Source organism: Triturus cristatus, chromosome 10 (assembly GCF_964204655.1).
Source record: "Triturus cristatus chromosome 10, aTriCri1.1, whole genome shotgun sequence".
Taxonomy (NCBI): Eukaryota; Metazoa; Chordata; class Amphibia; order Caudata; family Salamandridae; genus Triturus; species Triturus cristatus.
The window spans coordinates 277,724,102-277,743,072 of NC_140593.1; the positions used below are offsets into that span (position 1 = coordinate 277,724,102).

Below are 18,971 nucleotides of genomic sequence, written 5' to 3' on the forward strand. Positions count from 1 at the left end.
CTACTCACCTATGTCCCAGCACATACATGTTAAACTAGGAGCAGAACTGGCGAAGGTGCATTTCCTATTCAATAGTGTATATTTTCACAATTTAAATGAGGAAATATTTTCTTACAACGTTGTTAACACTGACAATATGTGCACAATAAATAAATAAGAAATGCAAATAGAATATGTGTATACGTGCAACCTGAAACTTTCAAAGTCATAGAAAAGTTCGATATTGAGTGCATTTGTGCACATACCTTTCTTTGGTGAGATCACCGGCGGGCGGGTCTGGGACTGTCTCGCTCCCTCTCCCTCCTCCGTCACCCGAGCTTTCTTCTTTTGACTCACTCCCGGCATCATCATCTTCGCTCTGTGCAAGTTTTTGCAAAGGTAAATATGAAAAAAGGGACAAAAATCCTGTCATGCTGGCGTCAAGTCGCTACTGTTGGACAATATTTTAAAAGCTTGCCCAAGTTACACACGATTTGCAGCGATAAACAGATGCACGCATTAGAAAGTGTTATCATCAAGGAAATGTAACTAAACAAATAATGTTTCTGTTGATTTGTACGTGCAAAGCAATCTTGGGCATACAAAGCATTCGCCAAGTTTGCAAGGTGCAGGAGAGAGCAGAAGGGCTGACTCTGAGAGGGCACCATGGCAACATGGGCATGTGAATTTACCTGCAGATAAAGCAACATTGAAAACCACGCCCCTTGGCGCTGGAGCCAATAACATGCGGGCTAACCCCGAGTCCACCAGAGACATTCTTAACGCCGGGGCAGATGGGATGCAGAGAAGCATTTCAGGGGTCGCCCAAGCTCACACGAGCCGCCGGCGTTGTTTTACCTGCGTCTGTGTACCGGCCTCAAGCAGCCCGCGGCACGGCTCTCTTCCTGCTGGGGGGACCTGCTTCAGCGCTTCCAACTCGTGCAGCAGCGTCTTCTCTCGCTCCGTAACCAGGCTTTCGTTGACAACAGACACGCTCTTCAAAAAAACAGATAAAGAAGTCTCACCTTTCAGGCGTCTGCATAACATAGCAGCACACATTAGGTCATTAAAGCGCTGAAATTTCCACTGCGCAGTGCACACGCACCGCGGTAAAAGCGCGGGTGACGCGTACGTTTGCATCGGTTCTAGTCAGCTGTGCGTGCGGTGCGGTTCTAGTCAGCAGTGCGTGCGGTTCCAGGCAGCTGTGCGTGCGGTTCCAGGCAGCTGTGCGTGCGGTTCCAGGCAGCTGTGCGTGCGGTTCCAGTCAACTGTGCGTACGGTTCTAGTCAGCTGTGCGTGCGGTTCTAGTCAGCAGTGCGTGCGGTGTAGTCAGCTATGCGTGCGGTGTAGTCAGCTATGCGTGGGGTGTAGTCAGCTATGCGCGGGGTTCCAATCAGCTGTGCGCGCGGTTCCAATCAGCTGTGCGTGCGGTTCCAATCAGCTGTGCGTGCGGTTCTAGTCAGCTGTGCGTGTGGTTCTAGTTAGCTGTGCGTGCGGTTCTAATCAGCTGTGCGTGCGGTTCTAATCAGCTGTGCGTGCGGTTCCAGTCAGCTGTGCGTGCGGTTCCAGACAGCTGTGCGTGGGGTTCCAATCAGCTGTGCGCGCGGTTCTAATCAGCTGTGCGTGCGGTTCTAATCAGCTGTGTGTGCGGTTCCAGTCAGCTGTGACACTTATGCAGTCAGATTGTCATCTAGTAAGGTACACCACACGCAAACGACAGGCGCGGCATTTTTACACACCCTTGATCTTCGCACGCGGTCTACTGTTTGCACGAACCCAGTTGGTGCCAGGGTGCTTTCGTAAATTGTAATATTGAATCAGTGGCGTAGCAAGGGGGCCCTGGGCCCAATGCAAGCACGGAAAGACTGGACACCCTGCCCTTAATAGGGCAGTGATGGCACCTTTAACAGGGTAGTGATAACAGCTTTAATTGGGGTACAATGGGTCCCGGGGCTACTGCACCAGCTGCATATTTCTAGAACTAGCTTCGGAAGATCTCGCACACATGGGCCTGAATCTGGCATTTGTGGACCCGATGAATCCGGGCTCGGGGACACCGGGGTACTCAGAAGGGCCCGGAGTGATTTTGTCCCCACGAATACCGCTTTGGCCACTCGTATGGAGACCCTACGGCTACGACTCTCACTCAGAGGCCAGAGCTGGACCCATGGGAAGGAATGCTGCTCTCTGGCCATTCCGAGCTTCTCAGTGCCTGCAAGTCATGCATGATCGGATCCACAAATACCAGCCCCAGCAGTCCTGGGACTGGAGACACCAGGTCCAGAGCCGTGTGCAGTGCCTCAGCCAAGGGCCGGTTCTAGGATTTGTGGAACCCCAGGCAGAACAGGAACATGCGGTGCTCTCCAATTTGCATACAATGTAACTTCACAGGAAGTGACATCAATTGACCATATTTTCCCTGGCATTGCTGAAGCCACTTTGCAAGAAGCCACCGACAGAGTGTAGATAGCTGTAAAATGGCTACTAATATCTTACTAAAATAAGTATATATTTGAACTCTCTATAAAGTGGAAATACATGAGATAAATCAAAATGGATGTAAAAGCTAGGCTTATGTCTCACCTAAACTGATATAATTATTTCGATGTGAACTACTTAATTCCAGAATAGTGCATGATTTGGACAGTGTACCTAGTAGTGTGGCATTTATGCTTCTAGTTTCTTGGACAGTTAGCGAAAATGATGCGCTGCTAAATACACAAGGGCAGGTGCATTGGCCTCAACCTACTAGGCCTCTCACCTCCACCTTTTCCCTAGGAAAACTGCAGCAAATGACACAGTTTAAACACATTTCTTTAGTTAATGTTCTATTGAATGAGATGTATGAAAATTATATGATAACAGAGCATGCTGGCACTATGGGATTTACAAAGAAGAGTTGCAGACTTTACTAATGTGGAGAAAGGCCAGTTTTAAGTGATTTTCTGGAAGAATGGAGCTACACCATGGCCCACGAGGGGGAGCGTTCCAGTCATGTGCACCTAGAAGAGAGAAGCATCTGCCTCCAATATGTAGCCTCTTAATTTTAGGCCAGCACAGTAGCTTGATTGCCACGGAGTATAAGATTCTTGAATGAGCGCAAGGAGCAATAGGATGCCAAACAAAAGGTGGACCTTTTTATGCAGTGCACAATTACAAACGCACAATGTGTTGCAGATAGAGATAGAGCAAGATCGTATGAGGAAGGCAAGAGACCGAGGAATACTGTAGCTTTAAAAATAATAGAACCTAGGGGACAAGCACATATTGTAGAGATCGAAGACCAGAACCGGGATAGATGCTACAAGATCCCAGCCATTATGTCAACATTTATAGATTTTTACACTCAACTATATGGGACGCGAGAAGCAGCCAGCGCAGCAGACATGGCTAAATACCTGGATGATGTTGCCTTAGCGTGTCTCTCCTCAGAACACAGGGAATTTTTGATGCAACCAATTACAATAGAGGACGTGAACGAGGCAATACGCACCCTGCCGAATGGGAAAGCTTCGGGTGGGTATGGAATATCAGTGAATTCTACAAGACACATGCCAATCTCCTGGCACCATACTTGCATGCCATGTATTTAGAGGTATATGAAAAGAACATGTTGCCCTCTACACTCCGCGAATAACGCTACTGAAACCAGATATGGCCCCAGAGCGGTGCGAATCCTATAGACACCAACATTTTGGCAAAAACAATAGCTGCCAGATTACATCCTCTCCTCCCTAGCTTAGTGTTACTGGATCAAATAGGATTTATACCGGCAAGTTCAACATCGCGCAACCTACGAACCTTGTTTGCAGCATTGCATCAACTGGATCCGAAGATAAAGCAGCGGCGGAGCTGTGGGACGCCATGGAAGCTTTTGATTCTATACAATGGGTGTATATGTTCACGGTATTACATTGCATGGGAATGCCACTGGCATTTCTAAGGGGGATATGTCTACTATCCTCAAACCCAGCAGCAAGGATACCCATCAATATTAATATTTCAGACCCAGTTAAGATCTGCAGGGGAACTAGGCAGGGAGGCCCATTATCGCCGAGTTTATTTGCCCTAGCTCAGGAGCCATTAGCATGTGTAATTCAGCAGAGCAATGCAGCAGCTGTACTAATGTTCCGTCAACGTCCACTTGCCATGTCCCTATATGCAGATGATATGGTGCTCAATGTCCGCAACGCGCAACCCTGAGACACAACTAGCACCCATTATACACGAATATGTTTGCTATGAATGGTACTTGGAAGTTGGGTCTCAGAATTAATCAGGACAAATCGTCCATATTCTCTCTTACACAGCCAACTGTCCCACACGCCATGGAATCCCCACTTGAAGGCGTACAGAACACGTCAAATATCCAGAGTATGGATACACGGAGACCAGGAGATCATAGTTAGACTAAACTATGCGTGAGCACTAACAAAATTGATAGACCAAGTTGCTAGATGGATACGTTTACATCCATCTCTAGCTCGCAGAATAGCAATTATTAAAATGTCTAGCTTGCCCAAATTTCTGTATTTGTTCGTAAATATTCCTATATTATTGACCAGTGTGCTTTTTAAAAGCCTCAAAACTTGTGAGCAGGGCAGGTTTGGAGCCCCGAATATGCACCTATATTATCTTTGCGCTCAATCGCAATTTGTGCATTATTGGTACTTCTAGAATATTTACCACATTTAGGAGTGGAAAGTGACGACACTCATCCAACAACGCCGTACAGCCATTCAACTGTATGAGCAGACGGAGATCGCAAGAGTGGAAATTAACCCTATATGCAGCACCTCGGAGACCTGGCATCAGTTAAGTGCAAGGGCAGGTAGGAACCCCAATATATGCACAGGCACTAGCCCTGGCATCTCACCCAGCTATCTGTGTCACTCATTAACCCAAGGCATTGGGCATACTAACGAAGGAAGGGCTAACTACACTAGGAGACCTATACCATGAGGGAGGTTTTTGACATTGGATACATTCACTTCTACAGCGCCCCACACTACACTACTAGTGTTCAGATATATATTAGACTCCAGGCAGCTGTGAGGTCACTATATCCTCAATTCCCGAAAGAACCAGGCATGTTGAAGGCATTGGAGACGATGCTAACATGTAGCTCACGAAAATGTCTTATAATCAGATTGTGTAATACTTCCCTGAGGGAGTAGCTAGATGATAAAATAGAAGCCCTTGATATATGGGATAAAGTGCTGGACACACCAATGTCTCAGGAGGACTGGGAGACAAGCTGCGCACTCACAAAATGCCTCACAGCCAACTGTACACTTAGAATAATATACTTCAAACATACTACAGCCTTCCTCAATTACATAAATATGGGCTCAGAAACAGCTCCCTATGTATTAGATGTGGGATGATGGACGCTGGCTTTATGCACTTAGCCTAGAACTGTGCTCTAACTTACCGATTCTGGACACAAGTGGTACAAGCTCTGACAAAAATGGTATTGGAGAGGGTGGAATGCACTCCACAGCTATGTCTACTGGGGCTGGTTAAACCTCTGCAACCATGTAATCGCAAACTGGTGGCCATTACCACGTTATAATAATAATAATCCACATTTGTAAAGCGCGAACAATCACCTGTAAGGGTCTCTAGGCGCTGGGGGCCGTCGAGAAGATTAGGCAAGCTATTGCCCGGAGTCCCATGGTGCTGGGCTAATCTGACGCCGGTGCCAGGGATCGAACCGTGATCCCCAGATCCTGGAGTCAGTCGCCCTGGCCGCGGTGCAATACCTCTTCCTGGCCGTTACTAGCCCAACAACAAGTGGCTATACACTGGGGGAGGAGAGCACCTCGCAAGATGGATCAATGGGTGCGGGATGTTGTGTACTGCAGGGATCAGTTAGACATATACACAGAGGAGCTACCTGTGACCTCCAGACCGAAGGATATATGGGCGCATGAAGCAGCCTATTTACTGTCAAACTACAATGTGACTTAAATGATATGCTTAGGAAAGTATTAATTCAGAGATATATGGGGCGGAAACGTAACGTGGTATGGAGGAGATTGCTATCAGAACTATCTGCTGTAACTTCCAATTATGCTTTTCTCTGGTATATGTACTGCAACTTAACTGCAATATTTTTTTCCTGTGTATTCTTTGTTTGAACATCAATAAAAATGGCCCAAAAAAAGATGAGGACCCCTGATTAATTACTATGAGGGTTTTAACGAATTTGTCTTAAATTAGACTGCTAGCAGCATTTAAGTCCAAAAAGTTTTTGGGCTGAGACCAGATTCTCCATGTGGGAAATGATCATCTGGGTGTCAATCTGCGTACGATATCAGCAGGAAATCAAATGATTGTATGAGTGAGGCTAACTGGAGAGACAAAAATTAAACAGCGGATGCCAAAGGAATTCCACAAGTCAGAGGCTTAGTGCATAACAGAAATAGGCCATGGGTAGACTGTTTCAGACCTCTCAGATAGGATAGAGGTAAGCCCCACCAGGTAAACATTTTGAATTTCAGGCTGTTCCAGTTGATTCACAAGCACCAGCTGGGAAGCCGCGTCAAATGTGGTAGGGGTAATATGAAGGTTGCTCAACCTCCATGATCCAGGATCAGGCACACATCTTTTGGTACAGCAAGAAATGCTACTTCTAACTCATGGAGAGGTCAGAAGCCAACTGGCACATGGTAGCTGTGTACATTTCTTTAGGTGAAGGAGATTTGGCGGTATACTTCTTTTTCATGGATTTTTTTTAGAAAAGTGCAACAAAACGATACATCCGAATATTCTGAGATGTTTTGAACCTGCTGAAGGTTTGTGTTTTGAGCAGAGGAACCACCAAAAGTTTTCACTTTTTTACATTAGAAGGAACCGACAGCAAGGCATGGGTGATACCGCAAAGAGAGGCCAGAACAGGAGCTATGATCTTTATGATTATATGCCTCTGTAAAAAACTGTATATTGGCAAGACCAATCAGGAGATTAAACAAAGGATAGTCCAACGTAAGTCCTGAATTCACACACAAATAGTTACAGCACCAATTGTTAGTCATTTTCTAACAATGGGTCATACTGAAAAAGACCTAAGAGGGTCAGCTCTAGCGCCTATTCAGCATAACCCAAGAAGTGGAGATTTGGAAGCCATCCTCACACAGAAAGAAGCATATTTCATGCTACCTTTCAGGTCTGCAGTAGTAGTGTTAAATGAAATGTCTGAATTACTTAGATTACAAAAATAAGAGAAACTACCTGCATGATAAAAAATAATCATTTGCATGCGAAAGAGCTAGTTTTGTACTTAATTTCCTTCACATTTTTCAACATTTTCTTTGCGCCGCGCCCTCACTCATACTTCTAGCTTCACATTTGTGGATTTAGTATATCCAATATCATACTATAAAACATCCCTGAGCTCCTCCCTCACAGTGAGGGGGTTGTAGCCACGAGAGGAACTAGGCTTTTCCTCCGGGAGGAGAATCCCAAATGATGAAGCATGTCACCTTTGGTGAGTGAGGGATTTCGTCCTATAAAGGGATATGCCCAAAGACACATCTATTAGGTTTAGGTATTGGTTGTGTTTCACTTTTTTGTTTTGATTTAATTTTGATGTAGTGGTATCCACACTTTCTTAGTACTTGATAGACCATTGGGTTTTGTATTGTTGGTTATTTAGAGAAAAAAAAGTCCATATTTATTGCAGCGCTCTAAGAAAGTAAAAGAATCATAGAAAGCAGTATTCGGAAACTCCATTTCTATGCTGAAAACAGAGACACGCGAGTAACTCCATTCACATATAAATATCGATTAATCATTCAACCTAAAGATGTTCTAAATACACTGCAAACAAACGTGGGGCTCAACCAATATACACAATCTTTTTCACTTAAACATGAAATTGTGAAAAGAAACCGCGTTCAGCAGTGGAAACACAATTAAGCTGGGAAACATTCCACGGCATCCCGGCCAAGTTAAGAAGGAAAAAAGTAAGCTTATTTACAAAGTTTCAGTGCTATTGAATACAAGTGGAATTGATGAAGCTAAAAATAAGTTTTTTAAATCTTTCTATTCTTTCCTTATTTAAATTATGAACGATTGATACCAAAATGATCAGAAGCAAACATAAACACCAATTGACCTTTCTGAATACTTAAATATTTCTTAACAGATAACAGATAATGAACAACAAATTGAACCGAAGACGACGAGGTAAAATGAGAGGTGGTTAGTTATAAAGAAGGAAAGCACAGTTCACGTTCTTTTCATAATTGTTTCAGTTTGAGAATCCAGTAGAGGTGTAGAAACAAACCTTGGTCCTGATGATAACCCAAAGTAAAAAAAACTAAATTTTAAATGTGTCGACCTGATTATGCACAAGCAAGTGTGGACTAAATAGTGATCAAACTTAGGCAACAAAAAAAAAATATAGGTGGCTGCCTTTGTTTCAATGTAACTCCTTAAGTGTGTAACTATTATGAGTTTGTTCTACCTAGATCAAAAAGCAAAAACGTACACTCCAGAATGTAATGCACTGGTTACTGGGTTATTGTCCTTGTTTTTGATTTACTGTAATGTTTTGCTATTTTGACTCAATGCAGAATGAGTATACGTTATTTGAGATTGTGAAAAAAAACATTGCACAATGTTTTGATACTGTTGTCAGACGAATATGGAAAGTGTTTATGGATAATGCAAAAATTAAATGAATATAAAAAATGAACATAAAATAAGAAAAAGGTCAAGTTAAATCAAAATACTTGATCACAGATACAAATAGTGTGAGTGAATAATTATCAGCTTAGGTCTTTCCTTGTTAAATTTAAATGATGGCCTAACCCAACTGACAGAACAGGCCCGACCCCCCTAATCAGTAACTTTCTAAAAGTTTCAAAATTATAACTTAAAATCAGACTTCAACATTAAAGAGGACTTCCAATTACAATTTCTAAGACATGAAACATGAAAAGTTTACGTGTTTCCAATCAAAAGTTAGCTCTTATTAAACATAATAGGGCAACCCAATGTTATCCTATGGGAGAGGTAAGCCTAACAGTTGTGAAAAACAAATGTAGGAGTTTTTCATTACCAAGACCTGTAAAACTTAAAAGTTCATGTCAAAGCCTTTTAATTACGATGCAACTTGCACTACGGGCTACTTTGGGTCTACAGTAGGGGTGACGTATTTGCAATAAAAGGGGAGTTTAAGGCAAGGGGGTTATTTTGCATAGTCATATAGGCAGTTTAAAACTGCATTGGCAAAATTGCAATGGCATGCCTGGAACAAGTTTTAAGGGGCTACTTAAGTAGGTCGCACAACAAGTGCAGGCTCATTAGCAGTATTTAATTTACAGGTCTTGGGTATATAGTATACCACTTTACTAGGGATAAGTACATTAAATATGTCAATCAGCTGTAAACCACCTTTAACATGTTGTAGGCAGTGAGCACAAGCACTTTAGCACTTGTTAGCAGTGGGAAAGTGCAGAGTCCTAAAGCCAACAAAAACAACTTCAGCAAAATAGGAGGGTGAAGGCAAACAGTTTGGGGGAAGACTACCCTAAGGCTGCCATGGCTAACATGTAGGATGAGAGAATGAAAGGAGAGGAGAGGGACAGAGAGGAGAATAATGTTAGTACTAGTGTTCCTAACTATATAATACAAGAGATCATGAACAGAGAAGTTTAGAGCTTGGTCAGTTTCAGTACATGTTCACAAGAAAGGCTTTTTAGTTACTTGTGGATGGTGACCAGGTCTTCTTGGCAGCACGTTTCAGGGGACCAAGTGAGTGTGCTGTGCATGCGAAGGACTGGAATTTGGGTGACTTAGCTTTCAGATCTTTAGATTCAAGTTAGAGGATGTCTCTACTTATAAGACGTTTAATGTCTCTAAACATTTTATGGTAGAGCCTAGGTAGTTTGAAAAATGGGAGTGAATTGCTTTAAAAGCAATACAGGCTAATTTGACTTTTATTAGGGCCTCAATGAGGAGAGAAAATAGGTTATTTAGTAAACAGAGGATGTGATCAAATTTGTAGGTGATGTTGACAGGCCACATAGGTTAAACTAAATGCCTAATGATTTTACTTCAAATAAAAAATGCCGGATGAAGCCGGAGGCTTCCAGTTCCCGGCGTCATTAAAAGTTGAATTTTAGATGGTCGTTTTTAGGTCTCGCTGAGTCAGCGCGCATGCGCTGCCCGGAGAAACATTTTGTAGGTGAGTTTTCAAAGTGCTGCTGGCTGGCCTAGCGCTTGTGTTCACGCGAGCGTGCACGCGCGAACCGCCAACCTTCAGCAGCACTTTGAAAACTCACTCCGCCTCGCCACAATCATTGCTGCGCAATGTCATTAAAAAAAAAAAATCCTCTCCCCTACACCCTACCTTCTCCAACTCTCTCCCTCAATAGGACACCGCAGCGCTCATGATGACGGCCGCATCCGTTCCCACGTTGTGTAATGCTGTGTTGTGTTGCTGGCACGAATGACATTGTTATGGACCCTGAGTAATCGGTCAGTCATGTAGCGACTCTTAGCCCATATTCACTATTATTCTGGTTTATTGCGCGTGTTTGCGTGCATTTGTGTGCTTTACGTTCTCTTTGTCATTGAGCCTGCGCATATGCACACGCGTGAGTTGTATCGTTTGACACTGCATTGTAAGCAGGGCCGGGTTACGGTAGTGGAAATGCTGCCCAGAGTGCTCGTGTAAATCCCCACCATTACAGTCAATGTATTTTCGTTGTTTTTGCAGTTTTTATATAGCGCGAACTCGACCCGAAGGTATCGAAGCGCTTTAGATGAGCACCAGTTACATTACTCAAAGACGCATTCGTTTTTAGTAGGCACGGGGACATTAAGGGATTTGCCCCGAATCACGGGATGTTGAGACCAAGCCGAGACTCGAACCAGGTTCCTCAGCTCCAAAGTCGGCAACGCTGGCAGTTAGGCCACATCAACGTAAACCGTGTGTGCTGTTACAAGGTCCTCATTAAACAAGGGAAACAAAGCACGTTATGTTTGGGTTTCGTTTTTATTAATTAGAATGTGCAGGTTGGCAGCATACATCCTTTCGTGGGTGCCCTTGGGTTCATTGTCGCTCCTTTCGTGGGGTTCTTAGGACCAGCGATGCAGGGAGCAGGACAGCTCAAGGATGTGCATATGGCCTTCATTACTCCCAATTACAAGGCCAGCCTAGCGCACGCCCTAGTGCAACACACAATGGCATTTACTTTTTTGAAGAATTGGTTAATCGATTAGACCTATGTAGCGCTTTAGATCTCAAAGCGCTATGTTGGGTACAGCAGTTACAACTCATGAAATATGGGGTGCAACTCACAAGGAGGGGGCAGGTTTGAGTGCACATTGGATGCAATTGAACTCTTAAGATGATGGGCTGTGTGTATCCATTATCAGCACTCCGTCTTCGCTAAGTGGTTTTGTTTGTTTTGTTGTTGTGTTAATGCTTTGCTGCGCCCGTTTGACTTACAACGTGCTTTCTCTTTCCACAAACTCTATGTTTGTGTTCCTTTATTTTGAGATGCTTTTAGTATTACTGTCACACACACGACCACAACCAAACACACAACCACAACCACACACAACCACCACACATACAACCACACAACCACACACACATGTACACACACACACAACCACACACAACCACACACACCACACCCAACCACACACACAAACACACACACAACCACACACACACACAAACACACCCCACACACACACAACCACACCCCACACACACAACCACAACCACGCCCACACCCCACACACACAACCACAACCCACACACAACCACAACCACAACCACACACACAACCCTACACACACACACACACACACACACACACACACACAACCACACACACAACCGCACACACAACCGCACCAAGCATTGGCATAGCCGATAGGTCTCGCCTTTGGGACCTTATAAGTGTTTAGCCACGTAACAGTTGATGTGGTTGCACCAAGGATATTGTGCTGCATAATTAAATACTTAGAAGGTCCCAAAAGCGAGACCTATTGGCTATGCAACTGCTTGTTCTGTATGAGGATGAGTTCAGTTTTTCTCGCATTACTGGCATTCAGTGTTGGAGCTTTTGTAAGCAATATTCCTGAGTGAAGATGTCATGAAGCTATTTACTTTTGACCTATATGTGAATGTTGTTGGTTATCGATGGATCTTGACTACTTTTTGCTTTATTAGGTCTCTTAAATACTCATACGATTACATAGCATGGGAGAGCGAAAGGAACGCTGGGGGGGGGGGCCCTCAGATGATGTAAGAAGCATTAAATGAGGCAGCACTATGTCTCACCATCTGTATGCAATTAATGAGAAAGAAAGTGAGCCATTTCAGGACCTTTCCTCAGAAGCAAAGCCTTGGGATCTCGGTGAGCCTTAGGTGGTCAATAGTGTCTCAGGGCACAGAAAGGCTAAGGGGATAAAGCAGAGATGCATGTCTTTAGTCTAATATGTTGTACAGCGTGTTTGAAGAGGCTATTTCAGTGCTGTAACCTTGTAAAATCCAGATGGATAGGGGGCAAAGAGATACATTTTAATGTTGTGAGAAGATAATTGTCTTTTAACGCATTTTTCAATGGCTTTGGCTATCCAAGAGAGTTGGTGACAGGTTCAAAGCTGGAAAGACAGTCTGGATTAGCGGCTGCTTTTTTTAAGAGGAAGGTAATTTAACCCATTTGTAGACAACCAGAGAAGATACCCTCACAGAGGGATATATTAATTAAATGAGAACAAAACTTGCTAAAGAGTAAGAAGTTCTTTGTAATGGCTATCATCATGTCATCATCATAGTTGGTCAGTTTTAGGTTTCTTGAAGAGTTTGAGTAGGTCATCAAGAGAGGGAGTCAAATTCCGATCAACAGGTTGAGTTAGAGGAGGAAGCAATGCTTGAGAAGCTATTAGATGATGGTAGTATAGATACTCTTAATGATCTGATTTTGTTGAGGAATAAATCTTGGAATTCTTCATATCTGACTTTGGTTTGGTTAAGGAGCAAATTTGACTGTAGTTTCATGTTTAGCTAGTCAAGGTGGAAAATCTCTTTAGGTCTGTTTTTTTTTTGTAAGAAGAGAGCTTTGGCAATGATGGTGTTGGCTTTGTAGTTTGTAAATCATTCACCCCGCAGCATCAGGTCATCTATTCCCCTTGCCTGGAAGAGTGTTCCTAGTAGGGGCTGAAACATGCTTCCTTTTCAAAGCAGAGACCACCGAAGTCATGAGGTTTCAAAGGTGTATGATGTTGTAGATTAAATTATGGCAGACATGAAATGTTTAGAAGTCTTTGATCTTAAGATATCTTGCAACTCCCTCTTGAATTCTACAATAAGCCAGGACAAAACCCCACCTCAGATTTCCCCCAAAAGAGAGAGTGTAGTAAGAGGACTACACAAAGAAAAAGAGTAAACATGCACAGGTGCATTTTTCAAGTGAAAAAACAGCACCTGAAGCACTAGCTCGTATACCTAGAGGTGGAAGGACACATAGGAAGCCTTCAACACTAAAAGATGCAAACCAATTGTTACAGGGTAACATTTTATGTTTGGAGCATGTGCTGCGGTTGATCATGTGCACTGATTAGACTATAAAACAGTGCACTCTCCTGAAGCAATGGCTAGCGAACAGATGAGGCAGATATCTGAAATAAAGTTCTGAGTACTGTTTGACCTACTTGAGTCTGTTGTCGGGCTTAAATGGCCACTCAATAGTGTCTTATGGTGTTGATAAAGTAGCAGCCTTACATGTCTGCTAATGGTATGCTAACTAATACTTTAGCTCCCTTATTTCGCGTAGAATGTGCTTGTGGCACAGAATGTAAAGTTTGTTATGCTTTTGCGTAACAAACTTCAATACATTTAGCAATCCACCTTGACAAACCTGATTTCAAAATGGGATTTCTCAAGTGAGATTTCGCAAATGTAACACAAAGTTGCTTTGTTTTGTGGATGGACTTTGTTCTATCAATATAAAACATTAATGCTCTTTTAACATCAAATGTGCTCAAAGCTCTTTCCGCTACTGTGTCAGAGTGTGGAAAGAAAATAGCTAAATCAATGGTTTGGTTTAAATGAAAAGGGGAAGTCACCCTGGGAAGAAAACAGGGATTTTGTTCTCAAGACTACTTCATTCCTGTGTATGTGCATGAAAGGCTCTTTTACTGTTAGAACCTGCAACAGGCTAACTCTTCTTAAGAAGGTGATTGCCACAAGAAATGACACCTTCCATGAAAGATATTAGCTAGCCTAAGAATGTTGCAGCTTCAAAGGCTTCTGCCATTTGCATTGTGAGTACAATATTTAGGCTCCACATGAGAAGTGGTGGCAATTCTGGAGAAATTATTCTCAAGTCCCTAATGAATACTTAGATGGCTGGAATTTTAAACAGAGAAGTGTGTTGTCTGTTCCAGACAAATGAAAACAAGGGCTGCCTCACCCACATCAGTGCAAAGAGAATGAGGGTCTTTGACATTTGCTTGAACTTCCTCACAATATATGGAAAGACAGGTAGTGGAGAAAAAGCATAAGCAAATATCCCTGACCAGCTCATCCTTAGTACGTTGTATATGTACAAAAAGGGTGGGCGCATGGAGCGTAAGCATGGTCATTTTGAGTTTTTGGGGGAAGCAAACAGATCGACTGGGTTTCCCAATTTTTGGAAGTAATGTTGAAGTACACTGGGATTAATTGCCCAGTCAAAGAACTTGATGCATCCTGTTTAGAAAGTTAACAAAGTATCTCTCCACCTCCGATAATGCTCTGCTGAGCTGGATCTAACTGTGAATGACCCAGTGGCATTTGTATGGCCTAAAGCTGACAGCTGATGCAAGTGAGTACCCCCTTGTTTTTTAATGTAATAAATGATGGCCATGTTTTTTGTTTTCACCAAGACATTTTTTAGCAAATGAACGTGTAAAATACTTGAGTGAATATTGGTACATTTGCTCAGTTCTTGCATTCAAGAACAGTCATGTCTTTCAGATGTGCGTCCCAACCTGCAAATGAGGAGGCTGTAGTAATTGATCACCTGTGGCTGAGGAGCCAGATAAAGCCTGTCCAGTGACAATATTTTGTAGTTCCACCATTTGAGTAAGTGCTGAACCCTGTGCTCCACTAACACTAGATCTTCCCACTGACAAGCTACTTGTAACCATGGCCTGGACTGTAATGGGCACATGAAGGATATCACAAAGCACTAGGGCTCTGCAGTAAGCCACCATACCCAACAGATACATTACTGTAATAACAGCTGGAGGACATTACGCTTGAAAAAGAGGTAGCTGCCTTTGAGATGTTCTCACCATCTCTTTATATGGGTAGACTGCCTAGTGCCAAATTTAACACTGCTCCCTGTAAAGTCTGAATCTGAGACCTAAGATGGGACTTTTTGTCAGTTACTGTGAATCCTAACCTGTGCAGGAGAGACCCTGCTGCTTGAGATTGCGCTGGGCATTACCTGATGGCATTACCTGACAGCAGCTCCTCTTTATCAGGCAGACTTGAAAAAATTTGTAAAAACAATAATGGCACTGCGACAAAGATTTGCTGTAAACAACTAGATAATTTGTAATTACCCATGGGGCTGTAGTAACCTGAATGGGTTAATCTGAGGCAGTGGTGATGTGCGGGGTAAGTGGGGATGTGGAACTAGGCACCCCCAATGTTAAGGGTCACCATGTGATCTCCTGTGCTGAGAAAAGGGATGGCCTCCTGCAGGGTTGACAATCAGGATGTATCAATTCTGTGGCCCGAGATCGATAATACGACACAGGGTACTGTACTTTTTAGGAATGAGTAAATACAGTGAGGACATTCCTTGACCTGACTAAAGTAGCACAGTTTTGATGGGACCCTTGCTGAAATTTTCTAGGATTTCATCCTTTAGCAGTTATTGATGCTTCTAAGTGACTATGTGATATTGTGGTAGTGTGTTTCGGTGGAGTAGAATTCTAAGCCATAACCTTGCTGTACCACGAAAGGGACCCATTTGCTTCAGGTTATCTCCTCCTACTGTAGAAGGAATAGTCAGAATCAGCTTTATTTGACTGTCTTAGAAGAAACCATACGAGCATTTCATGAAAAGATATGTTTCAGATTTCATAAGCATAAGACAATGAATAGATAAACGTTAGAAAGGTGGACTGTGAAACGTTACTAGAGCGGGATCATATTTTTCCTTAACCACATCACAGCCCATAAACGGCTGGAGAGTTTACAGCAAGTTGATAATGAAGCTAATTTTTGTGAACACAATATTGCGAGACGACATTGTCTAAAATTATTTTCATGGAGAATAGGTAAAATAAAACATTTGTGAAGCAATTCACAGAAAGTGCAAACAAAACAATGTGTAAGGTGTATTGGTTAGATAAGCCATCACAAATGTTTTTTATGTAGCTCTGGACAATCATTAATAGAAGGGAATGTGACTACACAATAAAAAGAATGTCTAATTTAAAACGAACCCATGCAGCGATTCTGTACAGAAAGAAGATTTGGATGCATGCCATCCGTAAAAAGAGTCAACTGATTTTTGATAACAATAGATTGCATCAGTTCCCAGGTTAACCTTTGGTCTTCGAAAAATGAAGATATAATTTAATCATCCTTCCGAAAAGGGAGGATTCAGTAGTATGTCACTGTAGGGAAGGGGCGGGGCTCTTTCCACAGCCTCTTCTACCTCTTCCATGTCGGTTGCCCTGAAATTGTGCATGTGGAAATGACTTTTGGGTTGCCCCTGGTAGTAGGAAAGATGCTGCTGGCATTCTTATTGCACTCCGGCGTGTCTTTTGATGCCAAAACCTAAATTTAACATGTTTTGTCTGGACTGCCCGATAGCCTTTAACAGTGCCCATATCATTGTTGATTTTTGCTAGCATTGTGTCCATCAGAGGCTCGAACAAGTTTTCCTCCATCAAAGGTATCACTGATTAGGTGTTGCTAGACCAGATACTTTCAGCCAAACCTGCCTACAAAGAATGATTCTGGTGAGGCAGTATCAATTGCATCTAACGCACATCTGATGTTGCCACTGGAGATAGTTTTCCTCTCCTGAACAAACTTCATATCCCTTTTTCTGTAGGTTTCCAAAAGGTGTTTGGAGAAGAGTTCTATCCTTTCCGAATAATACATGACGTACCTGGAGGGCAGACCTACTGAATTGGAGAAATGCCATGGTGTTGCTGCTCCTACAGCAACACGTCCCAGCTGCATTTATCTTTCAGCTCTCCTTGTCTGGAGGGGGAGCATACCTGGGCCTTGTGCAAAAGCTTTTTTCTAAGCTGTGTTTACCAATGAATCTGGAGGTACAAGACTCCTAATGAAAAATGGGTACTCTGGAACAGCCGGATACTTTTTTATCAGCTTTGGGATTCACCATCTCCATAAAAGGTCTCTGCCATACACCTCGTCACATCGTCTTGCTGTGAAGCATGGGAAAGAACTGTCCTGGGTTTTCAGTCTTCAAAAAGGTCTCCAAAAAAGTCTTCCTCTTCCTCTTCCTCCAAGATCTGCAACTCTTGTAGTGTTCAGCTTTCCTTTGAAAAGCAGCATTGTATGCTTTTGTCTCATTTGCAGGTGAGCCTTTACCAGGATACAGTTCTAGGATAGAATCACCCTGAGGAGTTGTGTTATAATCTTCCTACCGGTTGATCACCTTCATGTGGTGGAAGTGGACTGTAATATGGATCCTGAATGTCATACTGGCTGTCATGTTCAAAGTATGTATGTTTATGTATTGAATCTTGTGTGGATGGTAATCTCATATGATCTGTTCCTTGGGTAAAACCCCTGTGTTCAGGGTTGAATTTGATGGGAGGTAGATGAGTTCTTCAATGCCCTATGTTCAAATGTGAGTGTCTGGGGTCGAACTGATCACAGAAGAAGCTTGACGACTCTGGAGCTCAATATGAACATCTGAACCTGATAGTGGTAAAAATAATCTGAGGTGGAGTCTTAGCCCCAGTGCATTGTGGGATTCAGGTAGGAGTCACACTAACTTGAGATTGAATTCTTTTAGGAAAAACAAATTGCAAGCACCTGCACCCAACACTATATGGAAGGAGTATGCAGCAGATGCTAAAGACCAAAATCTCCCAATCACTTTAACAATCGGCATTGCTACTGCCAAGAAAGGTCAATCATCCCTGCTAGGATTCTACAGACATTTTAATTTCTGCTGTGCAGTTACTGCACTGCAAAATGATTTTATATTCTAACGCCTTCGCTCCAATGAGCAAGCATAGTGCATGTCTGAGAAGGTGTACTAAGTGTCTTCTAGACGCCTCCGTTATATTTCCACTGTGCCAAACCATCAAATACCATATTAGGAATGGCAGTGGGAAATTGGTACCCGTCCAACACCCTCATCGTATATTCAGAACTTGGGGATCCTTATTGACTGACACCAATTAAGGACTGACGTCACATATGTCACACATTATGAAGTCATGATATTTTCATCTGCAAACCTCACAGTTATTTTATCTTGCATTATGGGAGATCTAAGAGCTCTTGTGGTTAATACCAATTTAATCCAGACTGGATACCGGAAATGCTGTTTTACTGGCATCTCCTAAATATCTACTTGCATGGCTGCAATTGATACAAAATATAGCAGCACGCCTGCTTTGCCGTATTAAGAAATGTGACCCTATCTGGCCCACAAATTAGATGACTACATTGGCTTTCGGTACACAAAAGGAAATCTTATAAATCTTTAACCATCACTCAGAAAGCAATTGATGTTCTTAAGCCAGATTTTATGACAAATTATATTATACACCTTCTGCTATTTCTTCATTTTAATTTGCGATTTTATTAACCTGTTGGTTTTACTTACTGCTCGGCCCTGCTCTCGCGCCCGCTTGTCACAGAGCCTGCGCCTAAGGTCAAGCCCGTCTGTGCCCGTCCGCGCCCGACCGGGGCCAGGAACCCCAGTCAAAAATTGGTTTACTCTATGGAAAAACTTAGCAAATGAAAA

General features: G+C 42.9%; 1 protein-coding gene across 5 annotated transcripts in view; it reads right to left on the reverse strand.

Moving 5' to 3' along the window:
- AKAP9 (A-kinase anchoring protein 9) overlaps positions 1-18,971 on the reverse strand; it is a 1,384,828-nt gene that overhangs the window by 876,619 nt on the left and 489,238 nt on the right. For all 5 annotated transcript variants that reach the window (XM_085631105.1, XM_085631108.1, XM_085631107.1 and 2 more), the window contains 2 exons: positions 838-975; positions 246-358 (listed from right to left, as the gene is read on the reverse strand). In XM_085631105.1, coding sequence (XP_085487231.1) covers positions 246-358; positions 838-975 — 251 coding nt within the window. The remainder of the gene's footprint in view (positions 1-245; positions 359-837; positions 976-18,971) is intronic.